The following is a 14,899-nucleotide window of genomic DNA, read 5'->3' on the forward strand; positions in this document are numbered from 1 at the left end:
CTAGTTAATTGCATGGGTTAACCGTGTGGTTCCTGGCAGAGTAAAGGAATATTCCGCGATTGGTATGTCGTAGGTGACGACTTAAGAACGTTTGGAACAATAAGGTAGAACATTTGACAAAGATGTATCGCTTTCACAGATAGACGCTGTGGAATGTCTTATATTTGAGATCACAAAATATATATTACAAATCAGTACGTATTGTAATTTTCTTAGAGGGTAGGTAGAGACTACATGCTCCCACTTATCGCGATCTTTGGATACTTCTTCTTCCTGGGTTTAGTCCCGGTTGCATCCACATCACTCTGGAAGTCTGGAGAGGAGCCCGGGGTATACCATGGATCCTGGATTGGGTGAGTTAAATTTATACACGAAGCGACTCCCATCAGACCTCCGCTACCTTTTCACGTAAATCTGACCCGTATTGGATCGATCATGGTTACACATCCAGTTGTCTGAATGTGCAGGTTTCCTCGCGATGTTTTCCCTCACCGTAAGAGCATTGGTTACTATTCGAACTAACATACATACATACATATGGTCACGTCTATATCCCTTGCGGGGTAGACAGAGCCAACAGTCTTGAAAAGACTGAATGGCCACGTTCAGCTATTTGGCTTAATGATAGAATTGAGATTCAAATAGATTCAATAGAACTAACATCACTTCGAAAATAGTAATTGATACATGGCTGGGGTGCGATTTGAATCTGAGCCTTTCTGAGCAGCGCGCATTTTAACCGGGTCACCTTACCGATTCGATCACGGACGCTCTTAATTTCGCTAAAAATATTATAGAACCCAATAAAGGAGAAATGTTTACTCCATAGGGTTAATATGAAAGCCTTCTGTAATGCACCGCCCATACAGATACCTAGTTTGCCAACAAAAACAACTTCGTTTAATAAAAAGGTAAGGTACAGTCAGCGAGAACACTGTTTTGGATTAACATACATACATATATACAAATAAGCCGTGTGGTTCTCGGCACCAATATAAAAAAGAATAGGACCCCTCCATCTCTTTCCCGTGGATGTCGTAAAAGGCGACTAAAGGATGGGTTTATAAAACTTGAGATTATTATTTTAGGCGATGGGCTAGTATCCTGCCACTATTTAGATCTCAGTTCTATCATTAAGCCAAACAGCTGAACGTGGCCTATCAGTCTTTTCAAAACTGCTGGCTCTGGTAAAGGCTAGTTAAGGTAATGTACAAAAGACGGCCTCATAGCATTGTGAATACTTCGTGAGAGAGAATTTTCTGCTGGGTGGTAAGAGAATATTTAGAGACATAGCCACCTAATATTAATGGATGTGCCCTTGTATCAAATAGCAGGTACCCATCGCCGCGTTAACTTTAATTAACTTGTAAACCTTTAATGGAAAATTTTTGCCAACAAAACACGTTAGTGTAATAAAAGTAACAAAAATTTTATATATAACTAGCTTTCCGCCCGCGGCTTCGCCCACGTGTAATTCGGTTATATATAGCGTTTTTTAATGATCTCGACAGTACAGACAGTTGAAGTATAGTAGTTAGGAGTTGAAAGAAAATTCTTACGAAGTTATACGTACATGTGAGGCTATTAGGTTGACCTGATAATAAAAAGTAAATCTCATTAACGTTAAGAATTTAGGTGAAAATGGATGCGGACAAATTTCGTCTCTTTTCCTTTTAGCTGTTTGTATGGGTAGTGTTAACACAAAATAGGGATTTAAAGGCGTGATGTTATTAATGTTATGCATGTATGTACATAATTATGTATGTTAAAGAGACGACTGAAAGTTGTCATACAAAGTCCTTTTTTTTAAGGATGGGAAATCATCAAATGACCTCTCCCGCTCTGGGTGGAACGGAAGGGAGTGTCAGACTTTTACTGACTAAAACCCACCTCGTTCCTTCAGTTGCCCTTTGCGTTCCGGGGCCACGGTATCTCGTTAGAACTTTCCCGCAGCCCCGGCTCAGTTTACCCCGTTTCCCCCCCTTGGGGGTTGACATTTCAAAAATCCCTTCTTAGTGCTCACTTATGTTACTAAAGGAACCTCTGTTCAAAATCTCAGACTCCTATACCGAGCGGTTTCGGCTGTGCGTTAATAAATCAGTCACCCAATCGCACCCCCTAAATCACGATTGGAGGGTAGTTTGAAAAAACTTATAATGTCAAACATATTTACTTGCCTATGTACGTGTTCATGCCAAGTTTCAAGTTTATAAACCCAAGGAATAAGATTTTTCATAGAAACGTTTTTACCCCTTTTCCCCCCCTTAGGGGTTGAATTTCCAAAAATCCTTTCTTAGTGCTCCCCTACATATCCCAAGGAACCTACATTTCAAATTTCAGCTGTCTACGACCAGTAGTTTCGACTGTGCGTTGTCTGTCAGTCAGTCACTCAGTAACGGAAGAGTTTTATATATATAGATAGACCTGCATATATATATTCCTATAAATACAAAAACAATTTACATAAATAGGTATGAATACAGTAAATATGTTTGTACTTACTGAGACAGGTGAGGCATACATTTAATACTCTTATTATGAAAAGGAAATCAAAAGTGAGAAAAAAAAAGGAAAAAAGAGACAGATATTACAGAGATAGGTGTATAGTATAATGTGTCGTCGACTGTACCACTATCTTTACCAAAACATATTTACATATTTATACAGCTCTAACCGACTGAATAAGTAACTTGGATAGCGAACAACATACGAGATGTGAATAAGTAGTGTTGATAAGAAAACCGTGTGCCGTGTGGTTCCAGGCACCACTAAAAAAAAAGAATAGGACCACTCCATCTCGTTCCCATGGATGTTGTAAAAGGCGACTAAGGGATACACTTGGGATTCAAATAGTGACGGGCTAACAACCTGTCACTATTTGAATCTCAATTCTATCATTAAGCAAAATAGCTCAATGTGGCCTATCAGTCTTTTCAGGTTCTGTCCCCCGCATTGGTTATAGACGTGATGTCGGGTTGGGTAGCTAGTACATACATAAAATCACGCCTCTTTTCCGTAGGGCTAGACAGAGACTACATCGTTCCACGATCTCTGCATGCTTATTTCTCTTGACCAGATATTTCGCTAGAACGTTCCCGATTTTATCGATTGTGACAGATCTAAAATTTTAAATAAAATTTGAAACACAGGTATTGATATTTACAAACAAATAATAAAAACTTTAAAGAAGAATTTCAAGCTAAGCACTGTGTTAGAGGGAACCATTGCAAAATAACACGGCAATTTTGAATGGGTAATGTGCAAAATTTACTTGCAAGAAAATTAATTCAAATTGAAACAATATATATAATCAGCAGTTCGGTGGCGATACAAACAAACAGACATGCATTCCAAACAGGCTGCCTTGAGACGTTTAGAGGCTTCATAATTCAAACTGAGCTCGGTAACACAGCGTTTGCAATTTACTGTTTGCTGGACGCATTTACACCGAAGCGTAAGTGTTTTTAAGTACGTAAGTTTATTCCACTTGGGTCACCCAGGTGATACCACCTACATACATACATACATACGGTCAGGTCTATATCCCTTGTGGGGAAGACAGAGCCAACAGTCTTGAAAAGACTGATAGGCCACGTTCAGCTATTTGGCTTAGTGATAGAATTGAGATTTAAATAGTGACACGTTGCTAGCCCATCGCCTATAAAAAGAATCCCGAGTTTGTAAGCCTATCCCTTAGTCGCCTTTTAAGACATCCATAGGAAAGAGATGGAGTGGTCTTATTCTTTTTTGTGTAGGTGCCGGGAACCACACGGCACCAGGTGATATCACCTGGTTGATGAATTTAGTGCAAGCTTCCGTACTATCCCCGCTGTACGCGCGACTCTGTTTTTATCGCGCTAATATTGTATGTAGTTTCCCATTTCACGTCATAATAAAAAGCGAAATAGCAATAGTTTTTCGCGTTTTTTTAAAACCCCGTCGCGCGTGCCCTGCTACGGATTCAGCATGTAAGCTTGCACTAAATGAATGTGCGCCTATTCCCTTAGTCGACTCTAACGACATCAAAAGTCTTCGCTACCAGCTGCTTCATTTTCCGTGCAGATTGTATAAATCCATCCCTGATCCACGAAACGCCACGATGTCGATTCCTGCGAACGTTGAACTCTTCCACTACAATATTCTGCCTTGCGTCACTGTGTGACTGTCAGTCATGTTTGCATCAGAACCGTATGGATTAAGAAGTTGCTTTTTCGAGTGGCGAGCAAACAGCGTACGCAAACACGATGCAAATCCATTGGCCCTCGCTATTTTATAGGCAAATTCAGTTCTGCTAATGGATATTTACTGTGTTTGATGAGTGTTTGATGAGGGCACCGAGGTTTGTTTGTGTGAAGTGGTAGATCTGACAGAATTAGAATGAAAATATGTATATATAGGACAAACATTAAAATGTACATATGTAATAATGCATACATTTGAATGTTTGTCCGTTACTTGGTAGAAACATCCAGGAGTCATATACTCGTAATCACGCGTACAGCCTTGCGGGGTAGTGTGACGTTCAGGTTCAAAAAATAAAGTGAATAGTGTATGTAGTAAAGCCGTGTGGTTCCCGGCACTATTAGAAAAAAGAATAGGACCACTCCATCTCTTTCCCATGGATGTCGTAAAAGGCGACTAAGGGATATGCTTATAAACTTGGGATTCTTCTTTTAGGCGACAGGCTAGCAACCTGTCACTATTTGAATCTCAATTCTATCATTAAGGCAAACAGCTAACGGGGCCTATCAGACTTTTTATGACTGTTGGCTCTGTCTACCCCGCAAGGGATATAGACGTGATTATATGTATGTATGAATAGTGTATTTTTTATGTTGGTGAATTTCATTACTGATTACTTGAAACTATATGTAGACTTCCAATGAAATATTATAATTGCAAATGTTCGTGTATTTCTTTTATACTCTTTTGTGCTTTGCCTACAAAATTTGGTATCAAGAAGTGATGAATAGTATAAAGGTTGCTTTTCATACCAAAAAATACCGTTTCCATGCGATTTTTAAACCTATATGTAGGTTAACCTTTATATAATAATATAATACACTAGCTGTGCCCGCGAATCCGTCCGTGTGGAATAGTTATTTTGGGAATCATTAAAGCCTTCAAGGATGAATAATTCACACATTTTCCATTATTTCGTCGCTCCTAATAGTTGCAGCATGATGTTATATAGCCTAAAGTTTTCCTCGGTAAATGGTCTATTCAAAACAAAAAGAATTTTTCAATTCAAACCAGTAGTTCCTGAGATTAGCGCGAAACAAACAAACAAACTGTTCAGCTTTATAATATTAGTATAGATATAAAAATTCGGAATAATGAATTAGGAATGCATATTAAAGTCTTTTAATTATTCAGTTTATATGTATTCAAATTTTAATAAATAAATATGACATTCCAAAATTTAAATGACAACAGCCATTGCATAAAATTTAAAAAAAAAAACAAATAAGATTCTTAAATTCAAATTCGTGTTACTATATTATTCGTGGATTCCTATCAATGTAAGCGACCGAATTTATCATTCGCCCGGCGCGGCGATAGCCAATGTGCAACTTTGTCTTACAAAATTGCAGTATCATGAGGACTTGGCTAGATTAGTTTTACCCTATTAAAGTTAGTCTATTCTACAGTGTTGCCAGTTTAGGAGTTCATTTAAGTACTTGTTGTTATGTTCGGCCTTTTTGGCGCTTGACGATCTCGCAGACGCTTAGGGCAGGGGCTGGATCTTCGTTCGGATCTAGATGGAATATTGTTTTTGATGGATCTGAATTATTTAACACACACATAGAAGACAGTATTAAGATTCTGTAGAAAGGGTGCGCTGTTAGAGAATAAAAGCGCACTCCTCCTTCCTATATATATAGTCATGGGTGGTGGTCGGATAGGATGTGAATTATCCTTATGATAAATTTTTTATTTTTTTATTATTTATATATTTATGTACTTCAAGGAAAAAATAAGATTAACTTAAACTAAAGAGAAATTTAGTACAAGGGCACTACTTATTTCTAGAGAAATTTCTTTGTGATGGGATTTGTTTTATATCGCGTATGTATTTACAAATAAAATCACGCCTATTTCCACTGACTGTATCCTTTGAAGTATACTTTGTCTGTGGTACCTAAGTTTTTAAGATAGGCCTTCGATCATGGTCAATATAAATACTATAAAAGTGCCTGGAGACTTATTCGTTCGTCTCGCCTATGACGAACATTGAGGAATGGGTGAGTAATTTTATTCGAAACGGCTCTCATCTGATCAGACTGACGTAGAATTTGACGATCTGATGGATGAGTGGCTCACTTTGTGAATCATTATCTTAGGTATTGCTTTGTCTGGAAAAATCACTCAGAAACTAACTCCGGATCTCAAAATAACTACAATCATCTTTTAATCTAAGTAATTATCAGAGAATTTTATAAGAGATTAAGATCCTCCGCTCGGAATGTTCTCCGTCAAAAACATTCCCAGAATTATCAATACAGAAACACATCAACCGCATTTGCTAACTGCATAATAGAAAAAGCCGTAGGCGTTGCAATAGCTAGCAAAAATATACGTTCATACTTCCCATGCAATTACGAACTCTATGTATGACACGATAAAGTCGTAAGACAAACAAGGAATGCTGGGACCCTAAAAAAGGACGAGGGCAGGTAGAAAATCGAATATAAAAGACTACTGCGTTCCGTTTCTCCGTATAAACAGTTGATTAACATTACTCACAACTTCATCCTTATCACAACGTGTTAAGACTTGAATTAGTTTAAGAATAATGTTTGATACAGAGCGTGTTCCCTTGAAATGGTTGTATGAGCGGTCAAATTTTTATGTTCGAATTTCGAACGGAACGCATTTTTAGGTTAGTTTTAGTTGCGTTCGTCGGTGATGAGATGCTCCCGTAATTCGCGTCGGGTAAATGTAATTTTATTGGTTCAAAACAGTGTTCTATATTTGAATTTGTGTGTGGAACTAGTGTTGTGAATTTGAAAGTGTATTTGCGTGTTTGGATTGCATTTTATCGGATTGTTTTGGGGTAAGTAGAGTCGAAACAAGTTAGAGGTTATGTTGGCGTCCCTAAACAAAAAAGTTAAGTGTGAGAAAGTTGTCCATAGATTTCGATTCCATTATAAATATGGTGGTTGTTCAAGTTATAGCTTGCTTGTGTATATTATGTCCCGAATCAAACTTGTGAATTGAGTTGGATATACTGGAGAAGTATTAACTTTCGTCTGTCTATTTGTTTTGGATGTAACCAATCAATTATGGGCGGAACAAACTTATCACTATGTAAATACCGATCCGTAAATTAGTTACTATTACGCAAGTTGATACTGATTGTATCTTCTGTGTGTTTATCCTTTAATTTATTTATATTCATTGGTAAAATCGACCATTTTGTAAACACCGAGTCATTCAAAATCGATTTAGATAATAGGTTAATTAACCTTCTAAATGAATGCAATTTCTCTACACCTATACACTATTTATGAAGTTTAGTTCCCTTCCAAATTTGAAATATTTACAGTTATTGTGTAAAAGTTAATATCATATTTCAAATTTGAAATTTATTCGCAGCTACTGCACAAAAATTCAAATAAAATGATATGATATTCCAAATTTGAAATTCATTCACATTTATCGCATAGAAATACGGATAAAATTGAAAGATTTATAACCACATGTTGTAACCTATATTTTGTGTGTAATAAAATCACTCAACAATTTTATTCGAAACTCAAATATGAGCCAAAAATAGAAAGTACAGATTCAACAGATGTTTTGGGCTCAGGGAAGCGAAGGTCTGTTAATATGACGGAAAGATTTGAATCTCACAAATAGAATTATTAAAATGTTCTACAATTGCTATCAGATTGAAACTACTTTTTTATATAACGATATGAGTACGTTTGACTTCAATCTCCAATAATGTCAATTCTCTCTTACCTTGCAAATCCCAAGTTGTATGTAGGGGGAAGAGAGATGCGAGGAGGGAATTCCACATCACAACAACCAATTTTTATAGAATTTGGCATAGAAATAAATTAGGCCTTTTTTTAATTCCCACGGAAGCGAAGTTTTGAACACAATCTAATTCTTACTTATATTAAAAATAGGAAAGTTAATAAAGATGTGTGGATGCATATTTGTTACTCTTTAACGTAATATTACTGGACTGATTTTGATGTAATTTAGCACACGGGCATAATATATACCTTAAATAACATATAGGGTACTTTTGACCCTGAAATCCCACGGGAGCGAAGCCCCAGGCCGCAGCTAGTAAAATATATATATTTTTTTTAAAGTTAGCATTAAATATGGGTTAACAACCTATATTTAAACACTAATATCACATTTTCGTCAGTCGTAAAAAAGGAACCATTACGACTTCTTCTAAATCACTTCATTAGCATAGACTGGCGGATTCGAACCCCGTACTTCCAAGTCGTTGGCCGATAAAGCAATCCAATCGTGTTATTCTCAGCTTTAGATAGCTGTCATTAGGATATCTGAGCCAGTGAGCCGAAATACTTCGAAATGTTGGCGATGCAGAAGTATATCCACCATTTGACAGTAAGTAAGTGTCAAAATGTGCTTGGATCTATACTAATATTATAAAGCTGAAGAGTTTGTTTGTTTACATATATACATACATATGGTCACATCTATATCCCTTGTGGGGTAGACCGAGCCAACAGTCTTGAAAAGACTGATAGGCCACGTTCAGCTATTTATTTGTTTGTTCTCAAATGCTGATCTCAGGAACTGCTGGTTCGAATTGAAAAATTATTTTTGTGTTGAATAGTCCATTTATCGAGGAAGTTAGCACGTTGCAATTTTTAGGAGCAAAGAAATAATGGAAAAGGTGAAAAAGACGAGAAAAAATATTCATCCTTGAGGGCTTCAATGATGCCCAAAATAACGCGGAGTCGGGGGCACAGCTAGTGAAAAATAAAAACTTTGTTTTTCATTAATGGAGTACATTACAAATATAAAACAGTAGTACAGTACAAAGGCGGGCTTATCCCAAAGTAGGATTTCTTCCAGCCAACCTGACAATAAGAGGATCGCATACAAAATTGAGGCAAGGGTGAACAACAGTTCATTTACGATGTATGATGCTTAAGACTTAATCAATTATATAGGTACTTAAAGTGAGAGAAAATATCATGAGGAAACCTGCACATTCAGGCAACTGCCTTTGTAATCATGATCCAATATGAGTTAGGTTCTCTTGCAAAAGGTTACGCAGGTCAGATGGGATACATACATATGGTCACGTCTATATCCCTTGCGGGGTAGACAGAGCCAACAGTCTTGAAAAGATTGATAGGCCACGTTCAGCTATTTAGCTTTATGATGGAATTGAGATTCAAATAGTGACAGGTTGCTAGCCCATCGCCTAAAAGAAGAATCTCAATTTTATAAGCCTATCCCTTAGTCGCCTTTTACGACATCCATGGGAAAGAGATGGAGCGGTCCTATTCTTTTTTGTATTGGTGCCGGGAACCACACGGCACTGCCGGGAACCACACGGCACGTCAATCAATGTCATGTCAATACAAATTAGGAAATACTGTCTCAGAAATCTTTCTTCGTAAATGGTTATGAATGTGGACCGAAGGGAATGTGGGAACAGGCGGATCCTTACCAGGAAGAAGGTGCCAGGACTGCCGCCGGGATTATGATTTATATATGAGGTCTACTTCTGTCAACTTTTTATTTTTCCAAAACACTTTGATCGTTTAAGTAAAATAAGGAAAGAAGTTAGACGAGACAATCAAACCGAGATAAAAATCGTCAAAAAGGACGTCTTAATATTCATTAGGAAGACTAAAGAACAATGACTATATATAAAATAGGTAGGTTAAAGATTGCTTTATATATACACGGATAGATAGATACTGGATCATTAACCCGCAATGGAAAAAGAGGGGTGTTACAAGTTAAACGTTTACTGTCTGTATGTCTGTCTGTCTGTGTCATCATAGCTCACAAACGGATGAACCGATTTCAATTTAGGTTTATTTTTTATTAAATGTGATATACGTGAGTGTGTTCTTAGACGTGTTTCATCAAAATCGTTTGAGCCATTTAAAAGTTGTGGAAGTTGAAAGTGATGAAGAATGTCAGCTAATATATAATACACTAAATCTTCCCTAGTAAACACTTATCCAACATTTCAAACAGGAACAAAATTCATCCACAACTTTCCGAGATTAGCGCATACATACGGACAGAGTAATTTTGTCTAACCCTTTATTTTTCTCTTTACAGATGTCGCGATGGCTCTATAAAATGTAGCGATAGCAACATTTGAGTCTGAACACGACAAAATGGCCAACATTCGTCCAACATCGGCAACTATGGGGAAGCAGGATTCGTCGTGGAAAAGAGTGAAAGTGCCATGTGTTCTGTGGTGTTTGGTGTTGGTGATAGTGTTTGGCCAATGTGCCGGTGGAAAGCCTATGAGTGAGACCTTGCAGAGGGCGTTGTCGGCGGTTAGAGGACCAAGCCCTGGGGCCAAGAAGCTGCTGAACATTCCGGAAGATGGAGGTAAGTTGATGATGTTTTTTTTAATGTCAACGATTTAATAGAGTCAGTAGTTAATACGCCGTGTGGTTCCCGGCACTAATACAAAAAAAAGAATAGGACCACTCCATCTCTTTCCCAATGATGTCGTAAAAGGCGACTAAGGAGTAGGCTTACAAACTTGGGATTCTTTTTTAGGCGATGGGCTAGCAACCTGTCACTATTTGAATCTCAATTCTATCATTAAGCCAAATAGCTGAACGTGGCCATTCAGTCTTTTCGAGACTGTTGGCTCTGTCTACCCCGCAAGGGATATAGACGTGGCCATATGTATGTATGTATGTAGTAGTTAATTGTTAAGGTATCAGACTTGTCTACTCGTTCAAATCCCATAGCAAACATGTGTATTCTGCATATCGTAGATATGTGGAAGGTGATATATGCGTTTTTGTGTAGTCCACTGTACTAACATTTCTCTGTTAGTAGTTTAAGCATGAGTATGTGTTACGAGGCACACTGTACTTGTATCAGTTTGAATGCGAGTCGGTACTCTTACTATTGATGGAAAATAAGGAATTGGATCAAGTTTGTAACCCTATCCCTTAGTCGCCTTTTACGACATCCATGGGAAAGAGATGGAGTGGTCCTATTCTTTTTTGTATTGGTGCCGGGAACCACACGGCACTATAGGTTAATATGCTGTTGATTGTATATGAATACAGCTCCGTAGAAACTTTTAATTTTGAGCTTTGGCAAATTGCAATACATCTGCAATTGAGTTGTCATTTCACAAGCTTTTGTAGTTGATAATTAAACGTGGTCAAAACCCTTTGAAAGTCTTCAGCAACGCGAAAGTGTCATTACTTGGAAACTTTTGACTTATGTCATTAGCCATTGAGTTAGTCGTGTATAGAGTTGACAATCGTAATTGTTACTTATTGGCGTATAACTAATACCGGCGTTTGACATTAGGGGGACTAAAAATACTAAGATGTTTTTATTGTAACACGCCCTTATTTAGAGACATTCGTGTGTAGCATAGCGTACACATTGTCTCTGATATGCTTATAGTGTGCTCGGGCCTTTATTGTTGAGATTGACAGATAATTAAAAAAATTGACAAAGTTTTTGTTAGAGTCATTACTGTATTTGAATAACCTTCATTATAATATCAGACTCTGAATTTTAAATAAAAAAAGGAAAAGAAAATAACATGTCCTTTCCATCCGCATAACTCAAGTTCAATGAAAATCTACCAAGAAAGTTTTCTGAACTGGATAGATGGATCAAAGTTATAAAGTTAAGACTTGAGGCCCTTATTAATTAAGGATCCCGGACTGTTATAGTCAGGTGGTCTTTGTGACACTTAAGATTTGCCCGGGGTAGTTTAGTTTGAAAAAAGAACAGGACCACTCCATCTCTTTCCTATGGGTGTCGTAAAAGGCGATTAAGGGATAGGCTTATGATACTATTTGAATCTCAATTCTATAATTATGCCAAACAGCTAAATGTGGTCTATCAGTCTTTTCAAGGCTATTGGCTCTGTCTACCCCGCAAGGGATATAGATGTGACTTTATGTATTTTAAATCTTTTGTTCACTGATATCCTATATATAGCAGTTACCACGAGGGTGTAACCTCGGGTAGAAGCTAGTATGAAATAAAACAGAAATGTCTCAGTAAGTTGCCGAAGGCATTTTTATCTTGTAAGAGTAATAACCCGAATTAATCCAAGAGTTCTTTTGTCCTTTTGATGAGTTATTAAGTCTGATGAGCGGCAAAGGACATAGAAATGTTTTAACCGATTACTTTGAAAAAGAAGGGTCAAATAATTTTGTGTGTGCCGTGCAGTGCCGTGTGGTTCCCGGCACCGATAGAAAACAGAATAGGTGGTCCTATTCTGTCTCCATCTCTTTCCCATGGATGTCGTAAAAGGCGACTAAGATGTAGGCTTATATAAAATTCGAATTCTTCTTTTAGGCGATGGGCTAGCAACCTGTGACTATTTGAATATCAATTCTATCTTAAAGCCAAATATGTTAACGTCGCCTATAAGTCTTTTCAAGACTTATGTTATGTTATGTATGTTTGATCATCCGGGTGATTTGCTATTAAGTGATTTCACGATACCAAAATGCGGAATAAACCTACAAATCTGTCTTAATATAGCCAAAGATTGAATATCCTTTAGAACTATTATTACTTCGATATCCAGAAATATTTTAAAATATAAAGACATGCTAAAAATACGCCAAGATGAGCCTCCCACGGGTACCCTTCGTCCATTCATCTAGAAATGATCTTTGAGCCGAACCTTTCCTTTCATGTGTGAAATTAGCAGAATCACTGTAAATCGGTCTTTTAGAAACGTTGAAATAATTATAGAAGGATGCAGATAAGTTTGCGCTTAAAAAAATGCATTCTAAACTGAATTTTATTGGCTTTAATAAAGTCATACATGATAAAGCCGTAGAGCTGAACGTGGCCTTACAGTCTTTTCAATACTGTTAATTCTGTCTACCTCGCAAAGGATATAGACGTGATTATATGTATGTTTTTTTTATTATTCAGTTATACATTACTTCTCTATCCAGAAACATTTTACTTCGTAAGGTCTTGTGTATCTTTAGTTTTGAGGTCAATGACTCGCATATCGTCCCGACTGCGAGCCAGGATTTTCAACTATCCTAATATATATCAGGATAGTTAACAGTTCCAGATTTTCAAACTATGCATTATTCACGCTTGGCTTCGTGTCTTGGCGTTGTGAACTGCCGTGCCTCTTAGTGAACTTGGTTAAGCGGTCACCGTGGATTATCGTACTTTGCTTGAAATCCAAAAACTATTTGTGGAACTTTCTCAGTCAAACAGGTGTGAAGATATTTCACCATATAACATATAATCACGTCTCTATTCCCTGCGGAGCAGACAGAGCCAACAGTCATCGAAAGACTGAAAGGTCACGTTTGGCTGTTTGGCTTATTAGCGCGCCGCGTGGTTCCCGGCACCAATAAAAAAAAAGAAAAGCACCACTCCACTTAATTTAATCATTAAGCCAAAAAGCTGAACGGGGCCTTTTGAAGACTGTTGGCTCTGTCTACCTCGCAAGGGATATAGACGTGACTGTATGTATGTACGTAGACTGCATCATCTTCCAAACATTATTCCAGCTCAAAGATCTTTCTTAAGAAAAAAACGTTAAAATTTTCATTGCATTTCGTTCCCAAATTCGCATTTGCTATTCATCCTTTGACCTAAATTCTAGAAGAAGTGTCCGAAATGCCATTGCCAAATCAAACCGCTATCAGAAAAATGTAGTACCCACCAGTAGACGGCCCAAACTACAATTTGAATGAGATAAATTGGTAAAACGTTGAGATTTTGGGCTAGGATGTGTTAGCACGCGAGAGCGGAAAGCGATTTTGTGCGGCTCAAATCTGCCCGATGAATAGAATAGAATAGATTTATTTTCAAAATCGGATACAAGGTATCACTTATTGACGTCACATCACTTAAATCCAATTATAACTACTACCGCTTCCAAAGCGCATGTGTAGAAGAAGCGGCGGAGCAAAATACACTGCAGCATTTTCATCGGACGTCAATTAACAAATATGGATCTCTTAAATCTAAAACGTGGACGAATGCACATTGTCTACATTAAAAAACATGAATGAATATAATCACACGGGCATTGTAAGTTTCTTGTTCAGACTCTTTATTATATACGTGATATTTCAAGAAGATTAATTCAGTAGATAACTCGTGAAGAGGTAACAAACAAACAAATGAACTTACGTTAGCATTTTATATATTGATTGATTGGATATTTTTCGGATGTAGGCAAGCAAACTGTCACTATTTCTGAAACTTGCTTCCATCATTAGCCATCTATCACAACTCGGCCTTTAATTTTTGCAATTACTGACTCAGTCTAGTCTGTAATGGGAAAATAGATTGTACTTACAAAGCGCTCAAAATTTTTGAATGTCAATGTAAACGCTACCTTACTCAAAAGTAAGTTCAGAGCGATGGTGAAATGAACCTTGTGAAATATGCCTTGTAGAATATACCTTTAATATTGTTGAGCCAATCCCATACACAAGTCTCAAATTTACTTTGGGATAGCTCAAATATAGTAGTACATGTCTTTATCCCTTGCGGGGTAGACAGAGCCGGTAGTCTTGAAAAGACTGATAGGCCACGTACAGCTGTTTGGCTTAGTGGTAGAAGTGAGATTCAAATAGTGACAGGTTGCTAGCCCATCGTCTAAAAAAGAATCCCAAGTTTGTAAGCCTATCCCTTAGTCGCCTTTTACGACATCCACGGGAATGAGATGGAG

The 14,899-nt window shown here is 37.4% G+C and overlaps 1 protein-coding gene across 2 annotated transcripts in view; it reads left to right on the forward strand.

The window, feature by feature from the left end:
- Positions 1-14,899, forward strand: part of LOC106142769 (uncharacterized) — a 537,134-nt gene that overhangs the window by 154,505 nt on the left and 367,730 nt on the right. Inside the window, exons 1-2 of one of the 2 annotated variants that reach the window (XM_060951672.1) lie at positions 6,907-7,057; positions 10,303-10,581. In XM_060951672.1, the coding sequence (XP_060807655.1) occupies positions 10,362-10,581 (220 nt within the window). In that variant the 5' untranslated portion in view covers positions 6,907-7,057; positions 10,303-10,361. Of the gene's footprint in view, positions 1-6,906; positions 7,058-10,302; positions 10,582-14,899 lie in introns of those variants that run through there. The other variant, XM_013344648.2, reaches the window with a different exon arrangement.

This window comes from Amyelois transitella, chromosome 25, assembly GCF_032362555.1.
Source record: "Amyelois transitella isolate CPQ chromosome 25, ilAmyTran1.1, whole genome shotgun sequence".
NCBI classification, from domain to species: domain Eukaryota; kingdom Metazoa; phylum Arthropoda; class Insecta; order Lepidoptera; family Pyralidae; genus Amyelois; species Amyelois transitella.